This window comes from Trachypithecus francoisi, unplaced genomic scaffold (genome assembly GCF_009764315.1).
Source record: "Trachypithecus francoisi isolate TF-2019V2 unplaced genomic scaffold, Tfra_2.0 Lachesis_group19, whole genome shotgun sequence".
Taxonomy (NCBI): Eukaryota; Metazoa; Chordata; class Mammalia; order Primates; family Cercopithecidae; genus Trachypithecus; species Trachypithecus francoisi.
Genome location: NW_022681464.1, coordinates 48,725,547 through 48,749,570, shown reverse-complemented (window position 1 = coordinate 48,749,570; position 24,024 = coordinate 48,725,547). Strand labels below are relative to the sequence as shown.

The 24,024-nt window shown below is 58.7% G+C and overlaps 1 protein-coding gene and 1 long non-coding RNA gene across 10 annotated transcripts in view; one reads left to right on the top strand and one right to left on the bottom strand.

Moving 5' to 3' along the window:
• The window catches only part of NFATC1 (nuclear factor of activated T cells 1), a 127,003-nt gene that overhangs the window by 60,612 nt on the left and 42,367 nt on the right, over positions 1 to 24,024 (top strand). For 8 of the 9 annotated variants that reach the window (XM_033178476.1, XM_033178473.1, XM_033178474.1 and 5 more), the window contains 2 exons: positions 6,237 to 6,292; positions 12,458 to 12,590. In XM_033178476.1, coding sequence (XP_033034367.1) covers positions 6,237 to 6,292; positions 12,458 to 12,590 — 189 coding nt within the window. Of the gene's footprint in view, positions 1 to 6,236; positions 6,293 to 12,457; positions 12,591 to 13,462; positions 14,499 to 24,024 lie in introns of those variants that run through there. The other variant, XM_033178481.1, reaches the window with a different exon arrangement.
• Positions 11,356 to 19,134, bottom strand: LOC117064216. Its single transcript, XR_004429329.1, has 2 exons — positions 19,082 to 19,134; positions 11,356 to 13,181 (listed from the first exon to the last, which is right to left on the bottom strand). It is a non-coding gene; the product is annotated as an uncharacterized LOC117064216 (long non-coding RNA).

The window sequence follows — 24,024 nt, the reverse complement described above, 5'->3', positions numbered from 1 at the left end:
CTCCAGGTGTCATCACTGTGCAGAAGCACGCGCAACTCCAGGTGTCATCACTGTGCAGAAGCCACGCTGCAACTCCAGGTGTCATCACTGTGCAGAAGCCACGCTGCAACTCCAGGTGTCATCACTGTGCAGAAGCCACGCTGCAACTCCAGGTGTCATCACTGTGCAGAAGCCACGCTGCAACTCCAGGTGTCTCACTGTGCAGAAGCCACGCTGCAACTCCAGTGTCATCACTGGCAGAAGCCACGCTGCAACTCCAGGTGTCATCACTGTGCAGAAGCCACGCTGCAACTCCAGGGGTTAAAACCCGCTCCGTTTGCTGGCGACCGCGCAGTGGGCGGGGCTCAGCAGGCAGGGCCATGCGGGTTGCGTCCGTGGTCGTTTCTGTGGCCGCTGTGACTGGCAGGCCAGCTGGGGCCTGGACTGCCAGCATCTCCAGGTCATCAGGGCCCCTCCACGTGGCCTCCTGGGGCCCCTCTGTGGAGCCAGCCTGGGGCCCCTGGGAAGCAGAGACAGGTTGTGCCAGAGCTCTGAGGCCCAGGCCTGAACCCAGTGCTGTGCCAGCCACCACACGGGGGCCCTGCCCAGGTTCACAGGAAGACACACAGAAATGCGGGAGTCCGGGGGGCCTGCATGGTGGGAGCGAGTAGCCAGAGTCCCACAGCTGCCCGGGCCCCTCCCAGAGGCCCCAGTCCAGCATATCTAGAGCCCTCCCCTGAGAAACCCCAGACAGCCAGGTTCGCCCCAAACCCCCAAACCCAACATGGGGGACCCCAGCTCGCCCCCACCTCACGGCCGCCCCATCCTCTGGCCCTGGACGTTACTACATGGAGAAAACAGGCCTGTGGGCAGGCACTGGCCACACTGCAGGAGACGCAGGCCAGGTTTCCAGATTTCTCCACACAGCGGCAGGCGGAGGTTCTGCCTCCCACCTCACTGGAAGGGTCAGGACTCCAAATCTGGGCCAAATGTATGTTGTTATTTTTTAAATAAAGGGACCAAAGGTCCGGGCCTTTCCGAGCCTGCCCTGCCTTGGGACCATCACCAGCATGGTTCCCGGGTCTTCCACGAGCTCTGACAGGCACCTGACCATTGTTTTCAGAGGCTCCACCCAGCAGCCACAGAGCTCAGCTGGCAGCTGGCAGGACACTTGCAAGGACACAGAGCTGTCACAGAACCACCGTGGCCTTGGCAGCTGCTGGTCCTACGACAGGACACACACATTCACCACGGCGAGTGGGGGGTGCACGTCCCCAGGCAGAGGCCGTGCCATGTCATCCAGGTGCAGGAAGCGCCAGGCAAGGACCCTCATGTCTGCCCAGGGAGCCGGGTCAGAGGAGTCCCCAGGCCTGAAGCCACTCCCTCCAGGCCTCACCTTCAGGTCCCTTCAAGGCTGGGGGCGGTTCACCCACCCCGGGGTGTCGCAGAAGCCTTGAGGCCCCTGCAGGCCCCGATTTCCCCCGAGGGGCATCAGTGTCCGCTGGCCACCCTGCCTGCCCCTCCCCTCCTTCAGCCACCCCTCCTCCTCGGTTTCCTGGGGTCTGGTTCTTTCTTGCAGGCGGGGAGGAGGTGAGGGCCAGGGCCCCCGTACGGCAGACCTAGTGCCACTGCCCCTTTAGGCCTTGCTGTCCCTCCTCTGTCCGTCGTGAAAGGTCTCGGCCTGGGGCAGAGGAGCAGGCCGAGGAGGGAGGTGGAGTCCAGGCGGGTCTGTGGCCTGTTTTAGTTGTGCGGGATGTAGGCTGAGGGAGATGGACCCGGAGGATGGCTGCCTCCATGGCATCTCCATGGCATGTCCTCTGACGGTGCTGGATGAGCAAGGAGTCCCCAGCTCCAGGGTCCGCGGCGTGGGCAGTCTCCCTGCACAGAGCAGCTCAGCTGTCGCCTCCTGAAGATGTTGGATGCCAGCCCCGAAGGCAGCATCGTAATGACAAAATCTTCAGAGGTGTCCGGTCCAACAGTTTAAAGGCCAAATGCAGATCTTCCAGATTTGTGTTTTGAGGGAGGAGGTGACCCTGCTGCGTGCCTGTGGGTGTGGACAGACGTCACTGTCACTGCTGGCTCCAAAAGCAGAGCTGGGGCCGCTTCATCACCACACGGCATCTTTGGGAGGAGGGCAGGTGGCCGGGCTGACCCGTGGGCTTCTCTGTGTGCTCCCAGAGACCACACAGGGAAGGCAAGGAGGGCAGCACCCGGGGAAGAGACATCTGCCCGTCTCTTCTTCATGCCCTGAGGACGGCTCAGTGGCCTCAGATGGCCCAGGACCCCTCGAATTGAGTGATGACCCACAGTTCTCGTCAAGCCGCATTCTGAATAGTGTTAGGGGGACTCTCAGACTCCCCCTGCCTGGGCCCTGCTGGTGTAGGGAGGCCACACATCGTGTCCGCTCCCACTGCAGGAGGAGGGGCCCGGCTGCCCTCCCTCCTCTTCCTCCTTGGGCCTTTGGGGATCACACATGACAATGTCACCCGTGATCATGTTGCCTAATTTCTTTTCTCTATCAGCTTTATCGAGATGTGAGCTGTACACCATTTAATTCACCCGGAGTGTGTAATTTAGCGGGTTTTGGTAGCTTCACAGAATTACGCAGCCACCACCAATTTCACAACATTTTCTTGTCCCAGAAAGAAACCTTTGCCCATGAGCGGCCACCCCTGCTCTCCCTTCCCCACCCCCAGCCCCGACCACCCCAGAGCCCCCTCGCCGTGGCCTTGCCTGGTCTGGCTGCTCCCTGCTGGGGACCCCAACCTGCCGGCCGCGGTGCCTGGCCGCTTCCATGGAGAGTGGCATCCTCCGTGTTCCCTTGTTGGCGCGGGCCAGGGCGTGGGGTCCTCGGGTCCCCTTGTTGGTGTGGGTCGGGACGTGGGTCTTTCTGTGGCTGAGGGAAGCCCACCATGTGGCTGCCACACCCATCTGCCGATGGTGCTGGGCCATGTCCACCCTGTGGAGATGATCGTGGAAAAGCCACCGTGAACCTCAGCGCGTGAGTCCCGTGTGGACGCCTGCCTGTCGCCTGAGCACATGCCTCGGCGTGAAAGGGCTGTGGGTCACAGGGTGGCTCCATGTGAGGTCCTGCAGGCTGATGTGCAGTGTGGCTGGGCGACTGTTTCCTCTCCAGAATCTCCTCTGGGAGCCAGGCTGGGACAGACTCCTGAGGGAGAGTCCCAGATGGATGACAGATGCCCTGGGGACGCTCGCTTCTGGGCGTGGGGACGCTGCAGGGCACACGGCACGAGGACGCCACGGGGAGCAGGGCAGGAGGACGCCGTGGGGAGCAGGGCACGAGGACGCCGTGGGGAGCAGGGCACGAGGACGCCGTGGGGAGCAGGGCAGGAGGACGCCACAGGATGCAGGACTCAAGGGCGCCGTGGGACCCAGGGATGCTGCTTCCACCAGTGGCCCTCGTGGCTTTCTCTGTGGAAACAGTGGCTCAGCGTCAGCGCCAGCGTGGGGGTGGCCCGGCTCCAGGCGGCGGGTCCTGGCGGGTCTGGGAGGCTCCTGGGCCCGCAGGCCTGCCTGTGTGGAAACCTCAAGGGTGTGGCAGGGAAGCCTCCCGATGACTCAGACTGCAGGGAATTCCCTAATGATCTGGAATATTTTTACTCCTGCACTCAGGCAGTTTCCTACTGAGGACTCAGAGCTCTGATAAGGCTGAACACAAAGGCCCTTTCAGAACCGGCTGCCTTCCTTCCTGCCAGGGGCTGGGTTTTGAACAGCGCGGGGGCTGGCCCTGCCCGCCTGGGCCTCCACGGAGCCGGGAGCCTCCATGGCAATGCTCTCGCCAGCGGGACGCGGCCCTGCATCTCTTTTCCTGAGATGCAAGGTTATTTCCATCTTTCAGCAGCCTCAGTGCTTTGTCTTGTTCCGGAAGCAATTGCTAGATAGACATTTCTGGCCATGAATGTATACTGCCTTTGAAAGACTTACTTTATGAGCCTTAAGCAGAAACAGAAAGCCTGCCCTCACCCTCACCCTGGTCGACTGTGAAACGGCCACAGACGTCGGAGACCACGGGGAGAGGCCCTGCCTCCGAGAGGGAAGGCCACGGGTGCTGGCACACCAGGGTCTTTGAGGACGGCAGGGATGTTTGTTGGTTCCCCACACTTTCAGGGGAAGTCTAAGCATATCTACTCCCACCTGTGCAGGGATGCTGGGCGGGCACTCCCAGGTGTGTGGTGGAGGCTGCTCCGTGGCAGGTGCTGAGCTGGGCCTGGCTGGCCACGCAGACGTGGCTCCCCTTGGGGCTGCTCCAGCAAGGCTGGTTCCCCACAGGCCCACAAGGCACTGGAGGAAAAAGACGCCTCCATGCCATCGTTCCATTTGCTTTTCATGGGCTCACTGCTGTGGGGCAGCCGCCTGAAGGAGGCCATGGGGAGACGGCTGGAGTCCCTCTCCCTTCTCGGGACATAAAGAGAGGAACAGGCTGTGTTGCCTCAGCTGCAAAAATGGCGTCTCCTTGGGGTGTCATTAAACACAGCATCCTGGCCCTGTGCACCTCAGTGTCCCTCCTGCTCAGCACAATCAACCTCCCTCCCCTTCCTGGCGCCAAAGGCCTCCACAGCCTCGGGGAAGTTCCTGGGGAAGCTGAAGCTGTGACTCTGAGCTTGGGCTGGGCGGAGAGCTAACCATAGCCTGTGGTGCCCCAGAGCTTCAGAGGAGCACAGTCTTTTGTGGGGTGCAGACAGGGCCTCAACCCAAAGATGGGCTTTGTCATAAGAAAACTCCAAAGGTCGTTTTTGAAAGATACCAAACAGCCAGAAGACTTAGTTACACACAGAGTGATTTGGATTTTTATGAAGTGGGGGTGGAGGGCTTCTGAGCCGCCTGGTGCATCTGGGCTGGGGGCTTCTGGGAATCCGCCGTCACCAGCACCCGTGCCGGAGTGAAAACGCCTCTTTCTTCCCGGCTCCTTGCTGCTTCGTGAAACTCAGACGCCTTCCAGTGCAACCGAGTGTATTTTTTAGTTTCCTGCTATTTTTTTCCTAGAGGAGAGATGGATGCCAGGCTCTGTCGAGTGGGCTCATCTGGCGGGTGATTTGCATGGGGACCTCGGGCGTCCCCGGCTGGCGTGGCCGGGGCTCGGCTGGGCGGCTCGGGGGTCCTGTGTGACTCACATTTCCTCTCTCCACCCTCCACGCAGGCAGCAGCCCGGCACTGTAACAGAGAAAAAGGAGATTTTGTCTGATTTTTCAGTAATTGAGGGTTTGTAACAGACACGTTTTCTTCTTTGGAGACAGAGCATAAGGATAAATTTAAGTGTGTATACCTGTAACTGTTGATTTTGGGAGCAGACTTTATTTTGGAGAAGATAAAAGAGAGGAAGAGACTGTGGGAGACTGACATCTGTTAGTTTGAGATAATTGCCGCAAACTCAGCCCATCGGAGGGGCCAGGCTGTGGTGCGGCCGCCTTTGTCCGTGTGCGCCTGGAGCCCCCACTCTGCCGGGCGTGGAGCAGAGAGAACAACGCGTCCTTTCACTGCACCTCTGGGAGCCTTTTCATTTTTTAAAAACATGCAAATGGCCACTGGGGAAAGGCTAAAAATACCTGTGTTTTGCATTTCTGTCTCCTGATGGGCAAGAAGTTGTCAGAGGAAGGCTCTTCGCATTTACCCAGTGGTTCCTTTGCACAGAGGCAGGGCCAGCGGCCAGGCCCTCTTCCACCAGAGTAGACCCCAGCACGAGCAGGCGTTGCACCCTGGTGTGGAGCCCCCGGCCCCCCTGTCGCCACTCACACCTCCTGCATCCCTGGGAGGCTGGGCCAGGGACTGCAGAGCCGGGCCCCAGGTCCACACACACATGCCCTGCACGCGCTCTGATGATGGGGTACCTGCTCCCCCTCACACCTGCTCTCCCTGGAGAGGATGGGGGCATAGAAACCCTCCCGTGACCTGTCCTCAGGCTGTGAGGCCAGCAGATGCAGGGCCAGGACCGATTCCTGCGGATGCCCCTGCCCTGTCGTCCTTCCCACCCAGGGCTGGGGTCAGAACAAGCGCTGAGCCACGTGTCCTCAGCTTCCCCAGGCTCCCAGGGGAACTTTGGCGTTGAGCCTGGGGCCCCGCCTGGGCACATGGGTCCTGAGGCGCTGCCCTCCACAAAAGCCCTGGGATGGGCCTACGTGGGTCTCCCGGAACAAGGCGCTCTCCGGGCTCAGGGCCCTGGGTCTGGATCACATGGGGGCTTCGGGGAGGGGGCTCCCCGCCACACCAAGTCACAGATGTTTCCTGCTCCTTTCTTCCAGATGGCCACCACGTCTGGGAGATGGAAGCGAAAACCGATCGTGACCTGTGCAAGCCGGTGAGTGCCTTTGGCGCAGCTGGAGCCACTGCGGGTCCCCAGGGCTTGGGAGGCTGGGGTCTGCTGGAGCCAGTGTGGGTCCCCAGGGCCTCAGGAAGTGGAGTTCCTCTTTGTTAAAATGAAACAAATAAAAATAATGCATAGAATAACAGAACCAGTAACAAACAGAATCGCCAAGTACTTGCCGAAGCACCATGTGCTGCACCCACCTGTCAGGGTCAGGTCAGAGCCTGGTGGCCGGGGACGGTGCCGGGTAGGCTGAGGGCTGCCTCCCACATCCTGGCACTGAGACAGCCCAGGGAAGGTCATCTCACACGGACCCTCCCGCCCTTTGCTGTCCCCTTGCTGTCACCGTCACCTGGCACGGAGCGGGCCCCGGGGAGTCGGTGCTGTGCTGAGTTCCCGGGGCGTGGCCAGCACCTGCCCAGACCCGCTGGCAGCACCGAGGGCAGGGCTCTGCGGCATCCCCATGGGGACTCCTCACCCCATCCTCCGAGGCCGCCGATCGCACCAACCTCTCCTGTGATGGTGACCCAGGCACAAAAGCCTGGGCGTGGCTCCCAGACTCACGACTGGCCACAGCCTGTTAGCGGGTGGTGCACGTGTATGGGGCCATGGCAGACGCATGGCCGGGTCACGCTTCTGCTGTCACCGGGCCGTTTCCAGCACCCCCAGTCACCTGCCACAGCTTCCCTGGCACCATGTGCATGTGGTGGGTGCCTGAGGATAATGACCGCCCTCGGATTGGCTAGTCATGGAGATGACCTTTTGTCTGGATGGTGGCTGCTCCCACATCTCCCATGAGGTGCCGGCTGCTGCGTGCGTCTCTCATACTCCAAGTGTTCATGTTTAAAGTGGTTTCTTGGAGGCAACTTCTTCTTGTTGGTGTCTGGGATCCTCTCTGATGCTGTCTTGTAATTGGCACATGTAGATCGTTGATGTCTCATTGTTTGTTTTTGTTTGTTTGTTTTTGTTTTGTGAAACAGAGTTTCGCTCTTGTTGCCCAGGCTGGAGTGCAGTGGCGTGATCTTGGCTCACTGCAACCTCCACCTCCCGGGTTCAAGCGATTCTCCTGCCTCAGCTTCCTGAGTAGCTGGGATTACAGGCATGTGCCGCTACACCCGGCTAATTTTGTATTTGTAGTAGAGACGGGATTTCTCCATGTTGGTCAGGCAGGTCTGGAACTCCCAACCTCAGGTGATCCATCTGCCTCAGCCTCCCAAAGTGCTGTGACTACAGGCGGGAGCCACTGTGCCCGACCTGATGTTTACTTATTATTGATACAGTTGGATTGATCCCTACATTGGATTCTTTGAGTGTTCTATTTAGTCCTATAAAAGCAGTAGAAATCTTTAGGCCAACGTAAGACACCACGTGGCTCACACGGGGGTTTCGAAGATGTGAACGTGCTTCCAAGCTCAGCAGTGTGTGTCCCTGGGGGTCGGGGAAGTCTGGTGCACCCACTCAGTGTGTGCAGGTGGAAGCTGATCCATTCAGAAACCTCAGGGAAGCGCTGATCTCGAGCAGCTGGAGGCAGGTGGACAGGACACCGGGGTCTTGAGGTCATCTCCTGTTGGTGGGAGGGTCGGTGGCCTCCTTGGAGAGTGGTGCTGGCACCTTCACTCCCTGTCCCGAGAGGCAGCTCTGTCAGAAAGCCGCGTCTTCCACCCTGCGACTTCCACCCTGCGACTTCAGCGCCCTTCCCCCGGGGGCCCATCCCCTTCCCAGAACCCTTTCCACGTGGTTATCAGATGGAAAAGGTTCCTCCCTGGCCCTGGGTGGAGTGAGCTCACCTGCAGCTTCAGTGGTGCTCAGGCCTCCCCTGAAGCTCCTGGCACCCACAGGGCTCTGGTTCAGTGCTGTCGCTTTTCTTGCCTTCACCTGAGAAGCCCCTCGAGGAAAGCTGGAGGCCCCAGGGCAGGCCGGCGTTCAGAGGAAGGAGTCTCAGCCTACCCCGCAGCCAGAGGGTCGGGGTGCTCAGAAGCGTCCTGGGAATGGCCGGCCACAGGCAGAAGCAGCCCGAGCTGCTGTACCAGCCTCTCCTCCCCACAGCCCATTCCCGTGTCCGTACTGGCCTCCTTCCTGCAGCCCGCTGCCGTGTCCATACCGGCCTCTCCTCCCTGCAGCCCATGCCTGTTCCAGTGTCCATACCGGCCTCTCCTGCCCGCAGCCATTTCCTGTGCCCAGAAGGTCTGTGGCTCCCCGCTGGCCGGGGCTTTGCAGCTGCCCGGGGGGCTGGCAGCCTCTGCTCACGGGGTCGTCACGGTGCCTCCCCACCCACCAGGTGTCTGGTTCATTCCTCCCACTGGGCTGCCCTTGCTCTGCTCTGCGTCTGTGCTGGGGACACTGACCTCCTGGCTCTCCATCCCTCTGCCTGCGGGCATCATAGCCTGGCGCCTGGCCTTGTGCTGCCCACCCGCCCTGGCCCTGTCGGGGTCTCCACAGGCTTCGCCAGCTCCGCACACGCACGCGGGATGCGGGACACGGGATGTAGGATGCAGGATGCTGGAGCCAGCCTGCCCTGTCCCCCTAGGCAGGGGGAGCAGTCTGGAGGAGCCATGAGCCTTTCCACATTGAAAACAATCCCAGCCAAGCCGACATCCACATTCTCTGTGATTTTCTGTTTTACTTTTGACACTGGCATATTTCACAGGAAGCTTAACAGCTGTATGTTGTAAAAGAAATTTAAGAGCACATGTGAAAAATTATGTACTTCATGTTTACTGTTTTTTTTTTTTTGTTTCTTTTTTTTGAGACAGTCTCGCTCTGTCACCTAGATTGGAGTGCGGTGGCTCGATCTCGGCTCATTGCAGCCTCTGCCTCCCAGGTTCCAGCGATTCTCGTGCCTCAGTCTCCCAAGTAGCTAGGACTACAGGTGCCAGCCACCATGCCTGGCTCATGTTTTTGTATTTTTTTCAGTAGAGACAGGGTTTCACCATGTTGTTCAGGCTGATCTTGAACTCCTGACCTCAAGTGATCCACCTGCCTCGGCCTCCTAAAGTGTTAGGATTACAGGCGTGAGCCACCACACCTGGCCTCCTGTTTCGTTTTGAGTCTCTTAAATGGAGTTTGCTTTAATATATATTTTTTCTCATCCTAAAGGAACTTCATACTCATCGTGGACATTTGGACAATATAAAAAAGGAAATAAAACCTAGTGTAGTCTCACCAACTTAGACATAACCACTGCTGGCATTGGGCATGCGTCCTGCTCCATTTGCTGCTTTGTGTGTAGATGTTCATGCAGACACACATACACACATTACATACATTATATTGTGTACATACGTGTTTCTGTGTGTCTGTATGTGTGTGGGTGTATGTGTGTATATATATATATATATATATTTTTTTTTTTTTTTTGAGGCAGGGTCTTGCTCTGTCATCCAAGCTGGAGTACAGTGACTTGATCACAGCTCACTGCAGCCTCGATCTCCCATGCTGAAGCAATTCTCATGCCTCAGCCTCACCAGTAGCTGGGAACACAGGTGTGCCCTATCCTGCCCAGCTAATTTTTAAATTTTTGTAGAGATGGGGCCTCGCAGTGTTGCCCGGGCTGGTCTTGAACTCCTGGGCTCAAGCAATCCTCCTGCCTGGGCCTCCCAAAGTGCTGGGATGACAGGTGTGAGCCACCGTGCTGCCTGTGCGTAAACAAAATGGGATGTGCTGTGTCTACGGTTTTTGTACTTTCTATAAGTAAGTGTGTGAGTCTCATCTCAACAGTGGAGTTTTAAAGCAGGTTGCGTGGGTGCTGGTGCCGTTTGGAGCCTGTATTTTTTCCAGTACGGACGAGTTTCCCTCTCCCTTCCCGCTCTTCCGTGTTCTTTATCGCTTCCTTCTCTGTGTATTTAAGTGGCAGTGCTCCCACGGAGATAGTATTTTTGTCATATAATTTGTCTATTTAGAGAGATGAAGTGGGTTGGCCTGTGCCCACATCAACACAGGCCCTTCCAGTCAGGTAGGACCTAGGAAAACTGGTCCTAGGTATGCACCGTCCAGCCTGCCTCATGGGGTCCCCGCCTCTACCCCAGCCTGGCCCACAGGTTCCTGCCTCCGCCCATCCAGCCTGGCCCACGGGGTCCTCACCTCCACCCCAGCCTGTCCCATGGGGTCCCCGCCTCCACCCCAGCCTGGCCCACGGGTTCCTGCCTCCGCCCATCCAGCCTGGCCCACGGGGTCCTCACCTCCACCCCAGCCTGTCCCATGGGGTCCCCGCCTCCACCCCACCCTGGCCCACGGGTTCCTGCCTCCGCCCATCCAGCCTGGCCCACAGGTTCCTGCCTCCGCCCCAGCCTGGCCCACAGGTTCCCGACTCCGCCCATCCAGCCTGGCCCACAGGTTCCTGCCTCCGCCCATCCAACCTGGCCCACGGGGTCCTCACCTCCACCCCAGCCTGTCCCATGGGGTCCCCACCTCCACTCCTCTCGCCACTGCCTCTGAGTGCCTCCCGGCCCGTTTTTATTTCAGTCTCGGCTTCCGTGAGACGTTTGCTTCTTGTCTCTTCCCTCAGCTGCTTCTGCTCTAAAGACCCTGCTGCTGTAGCAGCTGCCCTCAGCACTGCTGAATTCAGAAAACAGCCTTGGAGGAAGCGTCTCTTTATCCCCCATACAAATGCCACGACAGGCTCCGGCGGCCAGAGCTTCCTGGGTCAGCCCAGGAGATGGCCAGGCCAGGCGAAGCCCAGACCCACAGTGCTCTGGGGCAGCCCAGGCTCCGTGGGCATTGACAGAACTTGTGGCCCTTCCAGCGGCAGCTTCAGCTCTCCTGGAGCAGCTCTGATGGGGGGCAAAGGCAGGAAGACGCTCATGTGCCGTGGCTTCTGCTTCTTCCCAATGAACTGCAGTGAATTAAACAACACAGACCGGCTGCCAGGAGAAAGTGTGGCCCCAAGGCACAGGGCCCCAGGGAGGGCACAGGCGGGCATGGCCCCTCTGCATCGGTGTCTGGGCCTCAGCTCTTTCATTATTTGTAAATGAGAGAACCTGGACCTGAAGTTATCTTCAGTTTTCTGTCTTTAACACTCACAAGATTTTATTGTTAACATGATTCAATCAATTTAGCTATTAAGCTAGGTGCTGTGCTATAATTAATTATTTTAACAAAAGAAGTAATACAATGGATTTTTCTCCTGCTTGTTAAACTAAGTCATATGATTATAAAAATTAAACTTTATAGACGCGAGTCCCACCAAGCCTCTCCCCAGATACCAAGTATCGCCCTCGGCAGGGATGCCCGCATCGCCCCAGTCATTTAGGGTCATTAGAGCCCCAAGTAATGCTGGGGCCTAAGCAAGCGGTCAGGATCTCTGTATCCCAGTCCTGCACCCAGCCCCAACCTCTGCGAACAGCGCCACACCCCATGGCTTGCGTTTCGTGTGTGTACTTGAGAGAGCATGAGTTTTGTAAACGTGCTGCTGACTCTTATACAAAAAAGGTAACGACAGCCTCCACATGCCGCCCTCTGCTGTGTGTGCCTGCATGCCCTTGGCTGTTCCCACCCCAGGGTCTGCGGGGGTCAGGGTCCACCTCCTCTTCCTCAGCTGGAGTGAATTTGGGGTCTGGTTGAGGGCCTCGGCCATCATCAAATGTGACAAACACAGGCCCTCCCCGGAGACCGCGTCTCCAGGATGCACCTGCTCCTCCGGGTTTCACTGCAGTCGTCTGAGCAGGTGCGGGGTCACTGAGCACTTTCATCACACGGTGGCCGGCGATGGGGCCTTGGGTCGTTTTCTGAAGGTCACTAACCCTTTGGCATCGGAGTAGGCAGAGCCTTTTGCATCCCCACCAGGCCCCTTGCCCAGGTGGCCCCGGGCAGCTTCCACCCTCAGGCACCTCAGGTCCCAGTTCTGTTCACAGCTTCTCTTTCCCTCAAGTGACAAGATTTCAGTCTTGAGGTTGGTCCTGTTTGCTCCACTGCTCTGAGGAAGCCTCTCGGCTCCTAGGTGTGCAAGAAGCCAAGGGCATCCCTTTGCTGTGAGTGTCCACACACAAGTGCAGGTGGCACAGAGCGTCCAGGGCTGTCGTCAGCTGCTTCTGGACGCCCAGGTGGCCAGTCAGGAGTTTACTGTCACAGCGTCCCGCACCGCCATGGAAACACAGGGTTGCTGTGTGGCAGCCGTCGCCTGCCTGGTGCTAATTGTGCCTCCTGTGTGCCCTTCTCCTCTAGAATTCTCTGGTGGTTGAGATCCCGCCATTTCGGAATCAGAGGATAACCAGCCCTGTTCACGTCAGTTTCTACGTCTGCAACGGGAAGAGAAAGCGAAGCCAGTACCAGCGTTTCACCTACCTTCCCGCCAACGGTAACGCCATCTTTCTAACCTTAAGCAGTGAAAATGAGCGCGTGGGGTGCTTTTTCTAAAGACGCAGAAACGACGTCGCCGTAAAGCAGCATGGCGTGTTGCACGTTTAACTGTGTGATGTCCTGTTAGTGACACTGAGTCATCGATTTCCTGAGAAGGAAAGGAAAAGGGAAGCTTTTTTCGGATGCATTTTCCTTGGTCCCTGTTGGGGTTCGGTGGGGGGGTTGCATACTCAGATAGTCACGGTTATTCTGCTTCTTGCGAATGTGTAACAGCCAAGGGGAAAACGTGGCTCTTCTGCTCCAAAAAACTGAGGGGGTCCTGGTGTGCATTTGCATCCTAAAGCTGCTTCAGGTGAAAAGGCAAATAGGTGCAGCTATTTTGCAGGCAACTTTAGGAATAAACTTTGCTTTTAAGCCTATAGTCCTGATGTGGTCTTTAAGGATGGTGAACGAGCTTTGTGCTGGGCGGACGTCCCCAAGACACTTCTCCAGGGGTAATTTCATCTCCTGGGACCACGGGCATCCAGGCTGGGGCACCTTCTCCTCAACCTGCCTGTCCCTTAACCGCCGTGGGAATGGCTCCTTTCCACTCAAAAAAAAAAAAAAAAAAAAATCAGCTTATGTTTTTAACCTTCAGGGTGTTTTCTTAAAGAAGATACCATTGAGTTTGTTTTTTCAGTCTCTGAACCAGTAGAAGAGAAAGGTGTCCTCCACGCCATCCCAGGCTTCCTTTGTGGGTACAGGCCACCCCCCCTCCACCAGCTCGGAGAGGACAGGGTTAGCTGTCATCCTGAATTTTCTGTATTTTGGGTAAGCCTAGCTAACATCAACAATCTTTTTTTTGTATCGCTTTTTTTCTAAAAACTGCAGAGATTCCTATCGTCAAGAGGGAAATGACACACTGCAGACCAATTGCAAAAGCAGCCGCGTTTTCTTAGTAAAGTCGGGGCGTTTTGGGGGCATTTTTGAAGGTCTCCGTTTTCTCTGAATGTAAACAGCATTTGTCATAGACCAGATTCTAAGAACGCCCTCGAATCCCCACGTTCACACTGAACTGTTGGGACTCCCCGTTTTGTCAGGCAAGCTCTAGAAATGCCTCTCAACAGGTGGAAAATGGGGTTTCGCTGTACAGCCGCTGTACCCTGAGAGTGTCTGTGAGACAGAGCTGTGGGGGTGGTGGGTAGCCCCCAGCCCAGCCCTCGCAGGGAAGAGCCTCACGTTCTGGGACCCCCCTGGGGGTTTACGTGATCTGTGCCACCCACACTTAGTGAGCCCGACCCATTCTTGCAACAAAGTACAATATATCTTACAGAAGAAAATATTTCATCTTTTTCTGAAAATATAATGATTGTGTCCTAATTAAACTTCAAGCGTGGTTGACCAGAAATGGAATGTTTTAAAGAAAACCTAGGCCTTACAGGGAAGGACTGCTTTCCGGAGCAGTGCATTAATTTTTTTCTTATTTGCTCGGCACCTGGCAGTCCCCACCGTGGGTTTGAGCAGCACCGAGTTTAGCACAGATCACGCGTCTCAGAGGCAGAAGAAGGGGTGTGTGGGGAGCATGCCTGCCCTTCCCAGGCGGGAGGTGGAGGCCCCTAGGGCCATGGCCACAACATGAAGCCGGTGGGGTTGAGCGCTCCTGTTACCTCCTGTCCACATCCCACCTGGCAGCCGGCCATCCTCTCCTACCAGCCATGCTTCTGCCTCGGTCAGCCTCAGCTCCCCTCTCAGCTCCGTGCCCGGCGTGGACGTCTCTCCTGGACCCCCGCCCAGTGTCCCGGCTATACCCTCCACCCGCCATCTGCCCCAGCATGGCTCAACACAGGCCAGGTTCCCAGGCTCGCCCTGGACACCAGCCTTCGCCCGCCCTCCCTCTCTTTGCCTCTGTCGTCTCTCCTCTCCTGGACGTCGCGCCATAGTCCCTGGGTGACCATCCCAGGCCCCCACGAGTACACTGACCAGGCCCCCAGGGGCTCCCCGGCTCCCTGTCACCCCACCTGGTCCTGAGGGCTGTGACCACAACTTGCACCAGACTGTGAGCCCCTCAGGCAGAGCCCCCAGGCTGCCGCAGGGCGAGACCCCCAGTGTTGACACTGTGCCTCCCTCGAGGCCACTGTCGGTGTGGTTCTTAATAAATAAACGAATGAATGGAAACGAGCGCCCAGGTATCTGTGTTCCGTCCCGCGTCCCCGCTGCACCTCCTGCCCCTGCAACCCCGGCTGGGTCTTCCGTCCCGCCTCCCCGCTGCACCTCCTGCCCCTGCAACCCCGGCTGGGTCTTCCGTCCCTCGTCCCCGCTGCACCTCCTGCCCCTGCAACCCCGGCTGGGTCTGGGGACACCAAGGCCACTCCAGGACCTTCATCCTCCGTGCTATGCATCTGTGTCTTGGGGTCCAGCTCGGACGGCTTCTTCCACGGGGTCTGAGAGATAGTTGCCAGCTCTGCAGGACCTGGAGTGGAGGCAGGACGGGTGGGTGTGGGTGGAGGACAGCAGGTTAGCAAGCCCCGGCCGGATGCAAAGCTTCTCTTGGTTTACTTTTTCCCTTTTCTACACTGTCGTGTCGGGGGTCGTTCGCATTCTAGGTTTCCACTGTGCTGGTGAGCTTCGGGTCTGTGCGCCCTTGGGTCACGGCAGTGAGGGGCGGACTCTTGGGGTCGTGAAATGTGCTGTTGAAATGCACAAGATGCGGAGCTTGCAGTGAGCTGAGATCCGGCCACTGCACTCCAGTCCGGGCGACAAAGCGAGACTCCGCCTCAAAAAAAAAAAAAAAAAAAAAAAAAAAAAAAGGCCGGGCGCGGTGGCTCAAGCCTGTAATCCCAGCACTTTGGGAGGCCGAGACGGGCGGATCACGAGGTCAGGAGATCGAGACCATCCTGGCTAACACGGTGAAACCCCGTCTCTACTAAAAATACAAAAAAAAAACTAGCCGGGCGAGGTGGCAGGCGCCTGTAGTCCCAGCTACTTGGGAGGCTGAGGCAGGAGAATGGTGTAAACCCGGGAGGCGGAGCTTGCAGTGAGCTGAGATCCGGCCACTGCACTCCAGTCCGGGCGACAAAGCGAGACTCCGCCTCAAAAAAAAAAAAAAAAAAAAGAAATGCACAAGATGACAAAAATGAACCCACTGAAACTCCAGCTGTGGAATTCCTTTCATGTAGACGTTTGTAAAATCAAGTCTCATTTTAGGTTTTCCTTCAAAATTGCCATCCCCACAGGCAGGACGGGGAGGCGGCCTGGGGGAGGCTGCCTGGGGGAGGTGGCGCGGGGAGGCGGTGTGGGGGCAGCTGCACGGGGGAGGCGGCGCAGGGAGGCGGCCCAGGGAGGCCATGGCCTGGCGTCTCTCCTTTCAAGTCAGAAGGTCGCAGGTCAGCCTCCGGAAATCACGCATCTGAGTGCAGAGGGCCCCGGGCTCGGAGGGCTGAGCGTTTGGTTGATGGTCTGTGATGGGCCCAGAGGGAGAGCTCCCTTCACCCTCCCTAGCGGGGCCAGGCGTTAAATGGGGAAAAGTTCCCACCAGAATGTATCAGCTCCATGAACGGAGCGGCACAGACCTCGAGCAGTCCTGCCGGCCGCCCCTCCTGACATCCCGGGGTGCTGCCCGGTGAGCAAAGTGAAAAGGTCGTCTGCAGTTAAAGAGGCTGGAACACACGCGCCCGCAGAGAGGCTTCCTGAGCGGCGTGTCTGTCACTGTTTTTGTTTAACTGCGGCCTGAATTTAATCTCCCGGAAGGCGTGTTAGGAGGGCTGAGGGATGATCTGGTACCACAAAGGTTCGCGGTTCCGAGAGGTAATTCCAAAATGTCAGCATTACAGGTGGAGAGAGGCGAGCCCGGAACGTGGGGACCCTGCCCAGGTCTGGTTAGAAGGCGGCGTCCGCGTGGCCTGGAGCTTGCGTGAGGGGTGCACTTATGCCCCCAGATAGGAGCAGGCAGTGTGGGGCCACGGGCACTTTGGAGAAAGAAAACCAAGTTACAAACTCAAAATTACCTGCCAAAGTCAGTATTTTTTTAAACAAGAAAATAAAACATGACAAATCACTGGGTCTTGTCAGATCTTTTTGTCTGAAGTCGTTTTAGTCAGTTACCTGGAAACGCTTCCAGGTCCCCAGGGCTGGGGACACGGATCTTTTCCCCCATCAGTGCCGAGGAGAAGCTGCTCCCGGCCGCAGGTCCCCGTGGGAACACACAGCCAGCCCTGCCTCTGTGGGGGCCCCTTTGGTGGCCAGAGCCCCCTTCCTCAGGGGACACGCGGTCCAGCTGAGGGTCATCCGGTGACAGGGAGTGGCTGCTGTGAGGATCTAGGCACAGAAACAGCTTTGACCACAGAACGCGATGTCCGGGGTGCGAGGGCGTCGGGACACATCTGCCTCGGGATCTGGGGGTCTCTCACGGGGGGTGGGCATGGGCCCCAAGACCAGACAGGAGCCAGCTGGAGACTCGAACGTCACAAAGAAGGGTAGACGCGCTTCCCGCCCTCGTTACTCACCAGCCCCTCTGCTGGCCCTGCAATGATGACCTAGGCCTGAGAATCTCTTTCTGCCTCAAGCGGTAGAAAGGGGAATAGATTCCTTTACTTCTCTGTTTGCAATGGATTATTAAATCTAGCAATAACTGTGGCATCGGTGAGGTGTTGGTACAAAGGGAGCCGGGGTCCTGTGGCCTTTGGTCCACCCCAGTGAAGGTCACTGGAGGGAGCTGCTCAGGGTGTGAGCCGTGGGGTGCGGGTGGCTGTGAAACTGAGGTCCCCGTGCACAGAGCGCACTACCCAGGGTCAACAGCTGGGGGCTTGTCTCCGCTGGCACTTCCCAGGCCACAGAACCGGCCCCTCTAGGAAGCCTCCTCCAGATAGCGTGGCCCAGGCCCTCAGTAAGCTCAGCTGGGGCTGCGTGAGCTGAGGGGCTCAGAGCACCCTGCAAGGGATCCTCCTGGTTGCAGACAAGCAGCCCAGGGCCACCGCCCGACCTCCACACCCTCCTGCTCAGCCCAGCAGCCTCCCCTTCTCAGGGGTTTCCCATTCTGCCTTTTCCCTGGACTTTCCGGCTCACTTTGTCCATGTCCACTGCATGTAAAGCTTGATCATTCATGAGACAGTGAGGTTTGTGAGGTGTCTGCAGATGCTCAGAGGCCCCAGATCACCTTTTCGTTGCCAACAGCACAGCCTGGGTGGGCCTCGAACACCTGTGGCCGCTTCCTCTCCCCTCCCCTCCCCTCACTTGTAGGTACCCTGGGGCTGGGCCTGAGCTCGGCTCTCACTGCAAAGTGAACCTGCCCATTTCAGACACCCAGGCATGGCTCCCATGTTCCCTCATCTGATCCCGCCATCATGGCACCTGCCTCCCAGCTCCTGACAACGTCAGGTCAGCCCTGGCCTCGCCGCGCTCCGGGTTTCAGCCATGAGAGACTTTCCATGTGTCGGCTGTGGGCGCCTTGATGCACCAGGGCCTGGTCACAGGTTCTTAAAGCAGAGATTCTGCTGGCACCCCTTGTGCGCCCTCCAAGGGCCTAAAACGCAGACGACCCACACTCCATGCCCTGTCCTGCACAGGAACCAGGGTGGCCTCCCCTTTCTGCAGCTTGTGGGGGTCAAGCCGGGCCCCCCACACTGATGTTTCAGCCCAGCTCTGCCCCAGCTTAGAAGTCCTACCTGATTTCAAACAGAGCAGATGATGCTGACATTTCCAGCCTGCGGTGTGGCCTGCGCCGCGCTCCAGGTGGCCACGGGGCGAGGAGTCTGGGAGCCCAGCTGCCGAGTGTGTCTGTGGCGGGAGCTGAGCTGGCCCCACCTGTGAGCAGTGGCCTGCGGGCTCCTCATCCCTGTTCTACTGAAAGCCTCACAACCACCCGAGGGAGGGAGGCGGCGCTTATTAAATTTCAGTTTTGTCAGTTGCCTCACTCTTCAGACAGCGAGTGAGGGAGGGGTGTTCTGATGCTCACTGTTGATGCTATAAACCCGAGGGAAGGGAATTCTGTCACATGCTGTGGGGTGCCGGCCCCACCAGGCCTCCCAGGAGACCTCCCCAAATGTCCAAAGAAGGGCTCCAATTAAAAGGGGAGCCGGAGATGTGCTCGCCAAAACCCCTACCAGCAAGACGCCAGGCATCCTAGCCACCTGACACTCAGGCCGTGCGTGTCCTGTTTTAAAACAGGAGGGATTTGGGGTGGAAGACGGCTCCTTCAGAAATCAGAGATGAGGGGAATAAATTAGGGAACTAGCGTCGGGATCCAGACTGGTGTGGAAGAGTCCACAGGACTCAGCATCCGATGGGCGCGCCTGGGGCTGTGCAAGTCTGGCTCCAGAAGGAGGATGGGGCTGGGAGCCTGAGACAGGATGAGAGGGCGGGAAGGGGCTTGTTTAGAAATCTAAGGGCCATGGGCCACCAAAAACAAACCAGGAGGTGTGAGTCAGTGGGGAGGCTGGGCGCCAGGAAGCCTGCGCTCTGGGACATGCATGGGGCAAGAGGAGCACCCTGAGCTTGGCGACGTTGGCCGCGCACCTGGGAGGGACCCATCTGTCCACACAGAGCCGCTCCTAGACGGCATTGGCCATGCTGCTGCCCCACCGTGGCTCCGTGGCTCCGTGGCTCCAGCCGGAATGGGAAAGCCTGGCCCTGTAGAACACGGAGGGCCACCCAGGTGAGGACTGGCGAGAGCCGACCAGTGTGCGTTTCGGCTTACGTGGTCTGTGGGAGCGTCCTCTGTCATCAGCCTAATTGGGCAGCAGATCCTGCCTCACCATCCCCTGGAGCAGCATGGGGCACCCCACGGCCCGAGGCCCCCTCACGCTTCCCCTCGCTGCTACCGTGTCGTCCTGGCTCCGTTGCTGCCACCCGAGACCCCTGTCAAGTCCCTGAGCCCTGCGCCTGTTTTCACACTTCTGTGTGTGTAGGAAGCCCCCCACCGATGTTGCTTGGGGTCGACGTGATAAACCTGAGGGAAAGGGAATTCTCTCAGCCCCACCGACACGCAGGATGGGTGTGAAGGCAAAGTGAGACCATGAACAAAAGCACTTGGGCCTGTCCTGGGCTCCTCGCCGGGGTTAGCCACGGTTGTCAGCTGCCACGGAGCTGCGGTTTCAGCCTGGAGGTCTGTGGCGTGCGTGGTTGGAAACAACTCACGTGGCTGTGGCTGTGGAAGAGTGTGCCTTCCTGGAAACCTTGGAACATGCTTCAGCAGGAACGCCAGTGAAGAGTCGGGGAGAGAGCACGAATTCCCAAAGGCAGATGGAGTTCAGAAGGACCCTTCTCTGTCTCCCGTCAGGCAGTGCCTGGTTGGTGCAGATTCACCCCCTGGTGGGCCGTGGGTCCCTCACCTGCTCTGGAAACTGATCTTGGCTCTGAACATGAAGAAATGATGCCCTCTCAGCCTCGAGGGAAGGGCGAGAGGACAGCTCCATCCGCTGTTTTCTTTCATTGTTTGAGAAAAGTCATGCCCTGGAGGTGTCATTCCTGGTTGTTTATGTTGATGGCAAAACTTGGACTTTATTGTCGTACAGCAAACAGAAGACAATCTGATCTTTGTTTTCCAGGGGTTTAGACTTTGAACAAAACCCCTTTTGTCCAGTACTGTAGCGCGTACCTCGCAGAGTAATTCAAGCTAAACACTTGAGGTTGCGTAAAAATGTGGGCCTGGGGGAGAAGGGAACTGTCTTGGGATTGTTCCTTGCTGTGCATGGCACCTGCAGCGTGCAGGCAGCTCGGTGTTGGATCTCCCCACCCCCAACGCCACCTGGGGACCAGATGTTACTGTGGACGCAGGAAGGGGGTCCGGGGCACCGTCTCAGCCTTCGGGGCTTCCATAGTGAGCACCACCGGCCGGGCGCCTTGTAAACAACAGACATTCATTTCTCATAGCTCTGGGGGCTGGAAGTCTGAGGTCGGGGCTGGTACGGTCAGGTTCTGGTGAGAACCTTTCCAGGTTGCAGACAGCCAAAATCCTGCCATATCCTCACATGGCAGGACAGGCAATTTGTCTCTTCCTCTTCGTGGGATGACAGTCCCATTGGATCAGGGCCCCGCCCTAACGATATTGTTTAACCCCCAGTTACCTCCTGCAAACCCTATTCTCAAATAGAGTCACACGGTCGGGGGTTAAGGCTTCAACATGAGGTTGAGGGGACATGATTCCGTCCATAGCACTGACCCCACTTGTCTAAAGCCAAAGGGCTGGGCCTGCCCCTTGCCCCCCTGCCTGCCCATCCCCAGGTCCCTGTTCTTGTCCCCAGCCCCCCCCCGCCCGCCCCCAGGTGCTCCCTGTGCTGCACACAGAGTTCCCGAGGAGCCAGGAGCTGCCGGTCACCAACTGCACAGGAAGCCGACGGGTGGGGCAGGCTCGTGCCGATTTTCATTCTCAGATCTTGTCACCCCTGTCTTATAGCAGAAGGGGGCCCTGATCTGGGAGCCATGAAGACCCCAGCTGTCCCACAGGAGCCCGGTCACACCAAGGCAGCCAAGGGGACTACGTTGGGAGGAGCCATTGGGCGGTTGGGGCCATTAGGAGCTGTGAGGGGCCCCCAGGTCCGCCCTACGTGAGGGGCTCTGCCTGTCCTGGGGCTGCATAGATCCAGCTGGGGCTTTAGAAGCGGAACCGTTCGAGGGGCTGTGGTGGGTGAAGCCCACTCATGTCCTGCCTTCTGTTGCCATGTAGAGATGGGAGCCCATTTTCCAGGCTTGGGGTTCTTTAAAGAGAGGCCAGGATTGTGCTGAATGCTCTCTGGCCATGGTGGGGGCTTTGGCAGGGGAGGCCCTGGGGGAGAGGCTCTCCCAGCTCACTGCCTGCGTCTTTGGCCAGAATTGGCACCTGCACGGGGCCTGGAAACGTCATGCTCACCTGGGGCAGAAGCCTCCCTCCAGGACTTAGCTCCTGACGTCACTGCTATAGAGGCAGAGACTCTGCAGTGGCGTCAGGGAAAAGCTGGGCCCCAAAACAGCACCAGGCACGGGACAGGCCCTCAGTGCCTTCCACGGAGGATGCAGTGTGAGGCCTGGGTCTGCGGGGACGGTTTACCTGTCAGCTCTGCACACCGCTGACCACTGCGCGCTGCCTCCACAGATAGTCCCCATGAACGATGGGGCTGCTGTGGACAATGGGGCTGCCGTGGACAATGGGGCTGCCGTGGACACTGCAGCCAGCCTGCTCCGTGGGAATATGCTTTGTAAAGCTGGCCGGCGCTGAGGCCAGCACTCGCCTTCCACACTCTGCTCTTTGTAATGAGTTTCATAAACTCACCCTCAGGTGATTGGCATTTCTGGTGCACCATTGCTTAGCCTGAAAGTGAGCTGCCCTTTTTCTGAGCCCATCCGTTTGCTGCCTCCACCCCAGCCCCACGTGGCTGATGTCATCAGGAGGCAGCCAGAGGCTGCCTGGCGCAGGGTGAGCCCAGAACACGTGCTCTCCAAGTGAACGGGGCCTGTGTGGCTCCCTCCACGGGCGAGACTCCCAGGCTCTTGTGCAGACGCTCGCTCGTTTCCTCACTGATAGGGTGCATCTCATGAGGCTCTGATTTACAGCGCAGGCGTACATCTTCCTTGAAACCCACACAGAAAGCACAGTTTAGGCCAAGCCCAGGTGCAGTATGTTCGTGCATTTCAGCTTCTTAGGTGCTGGGATGTGGAAGCAGCCGTGTGGCTTTCCTTTGCTTGTGAAGGTGAGTTTACACTTTCCAGCTTTTCTTTGTATTGGGAAGGCTGCAGCTCTCTGGGGCTTGACTTAGCAGAGAACATCCCGCTACATCCTCATGGGCCAGCGGGTCAGGTGGGGCCATCCAGAAACATCCCCCGCAGGTGCCGGGTGCCGGGTGCCTCGCGCGCTCCTGCCGTCCCCCGCGGGTGCCGGGTGCCTCGCGCGTTCCTGCCGTCCCCCGCGGGTGCCTCGCGCGTTCCTGCCGTCCCCCGCGGGTGCCGGGTGCCGGGTGCCTCGCGCGCTCCTGCCGTCCCCCGCGGGTGCCGGGTGCCGGGTGCCTCGCGCGCTCCTGCCGTCCCCCGCGGGTGCCGGGTGCCTCGCGCGTTCCTGCCGTCCCCCGCGGGTGCCGGGTGCCTCGCGCGCTCCTGCCGTCCCCCGCGGGTGCCGGGTGCCGGGTGCCTCGCGCGCTCCTGCCGCCTACGGCCCTTTGTCCTGGCTGTGCTTCATGTCAGTGCCCCTTGGGGCAAGGACAGGGAGATGGGGGAGTCACCTGGGGAAGCCCCGGCCCTGGTGGGAGGCAGCTTTGGAGCAGCTGGGATGGCCCAAGACGCTACTCCAGGGCCGAGAAACCATCCGGCCAACCCCAGACTTGAGCCGGACCTCACGGGCAAGGCTGAGAGAAGCCGCATGGGGACCCCAGCCCAGGGAGGGGCACTGCGGCAGGAACAGGCGCACACACCTGCAGGGTCAGCCCGGGCCACCTTCCAGGCGCGGTGACCACGCCCACAACTCACGCTGCCAGGGGACTAGGACTGGCTCTCCAGACTCACAAGATGCCATCATGGGCGGGGCACATGCGGCGACCCCAGGTTTCAAGTCACTGCCCCCAGCTCCCTGCAAATAGCTGTGGGCGGGAGAGGGGCGGCGGGCAGGCACAGGAGTTTATTCCTGTGAGGAGCGTGGCCTCTGTGGGCTGGAGCCCCAGGCCTCAAAGAGGGAGCGCCTGCCTGTGGGTGAGGGGACAGGAGCTGCCAACCACGTGAGGTCCCAGTGAAGCGTCCACTCGGCCTTCTGCTTGCCCCTGGGGGAGGTGGACACATCAGTGCTGGGCCTGCTCCAAACCCGCAGGGCAAGTGGCCGGGGCATTCCAACGCCACTGCCGGCCACCAGCATCCTGGGGAGGTGGGTCGTGTGTCCCAGCGCCGTGTGTCCCTCGCCACCACGATCCTCGGTCAGGATGTCCCCAGGAAGAATCCAGTGGCTGGAGAGATGCGGGGCTTAATGCCAGCGCCACCGCGGTTTTAGACGGGCCGCGTCTGCGCCGTGTTCTTGGCGTTCTCCGGCCAGCAGCAGCAGACGCCACCCGGTCGCCTGGCCCCGACGGCTCTCTGGCATCGCTGGCCTTGGCCCGTGGGGCGGCTGATTTATGGCCACTGCTGTTTACGGGACAGCTGTGCTCGGGGCCTTTAGTGTCCGGCAGAGCTGGCAGGTACCAGTTTTTAAAGCGCTTGGGGGACATTTCATAGAAGAGGCGCGCTGGCCCCTGTGCCTGGCCACGTTTCTGGGCCCTGGCTGAAAATCCCGTGCAGCAGAGAGAGGATCCCAACAGGGTATTAATTTACCCTTCCAGCCATGTGCTTTTGCTAAAGATCATAAACTCTGAAAATTACCGGCTTAATTTAGAATGGAGGCTTGGCTGTTCGGGACATCAGCCTCTTCTGAGCGGGAGAGACGTAGGTGCCCACCAGCGTCTCACTCCCACATCTAGGCCTGTTTCCGGCGACCCCTGTGCCTCTCAAAGGCACAGGCCTGAGTTCAC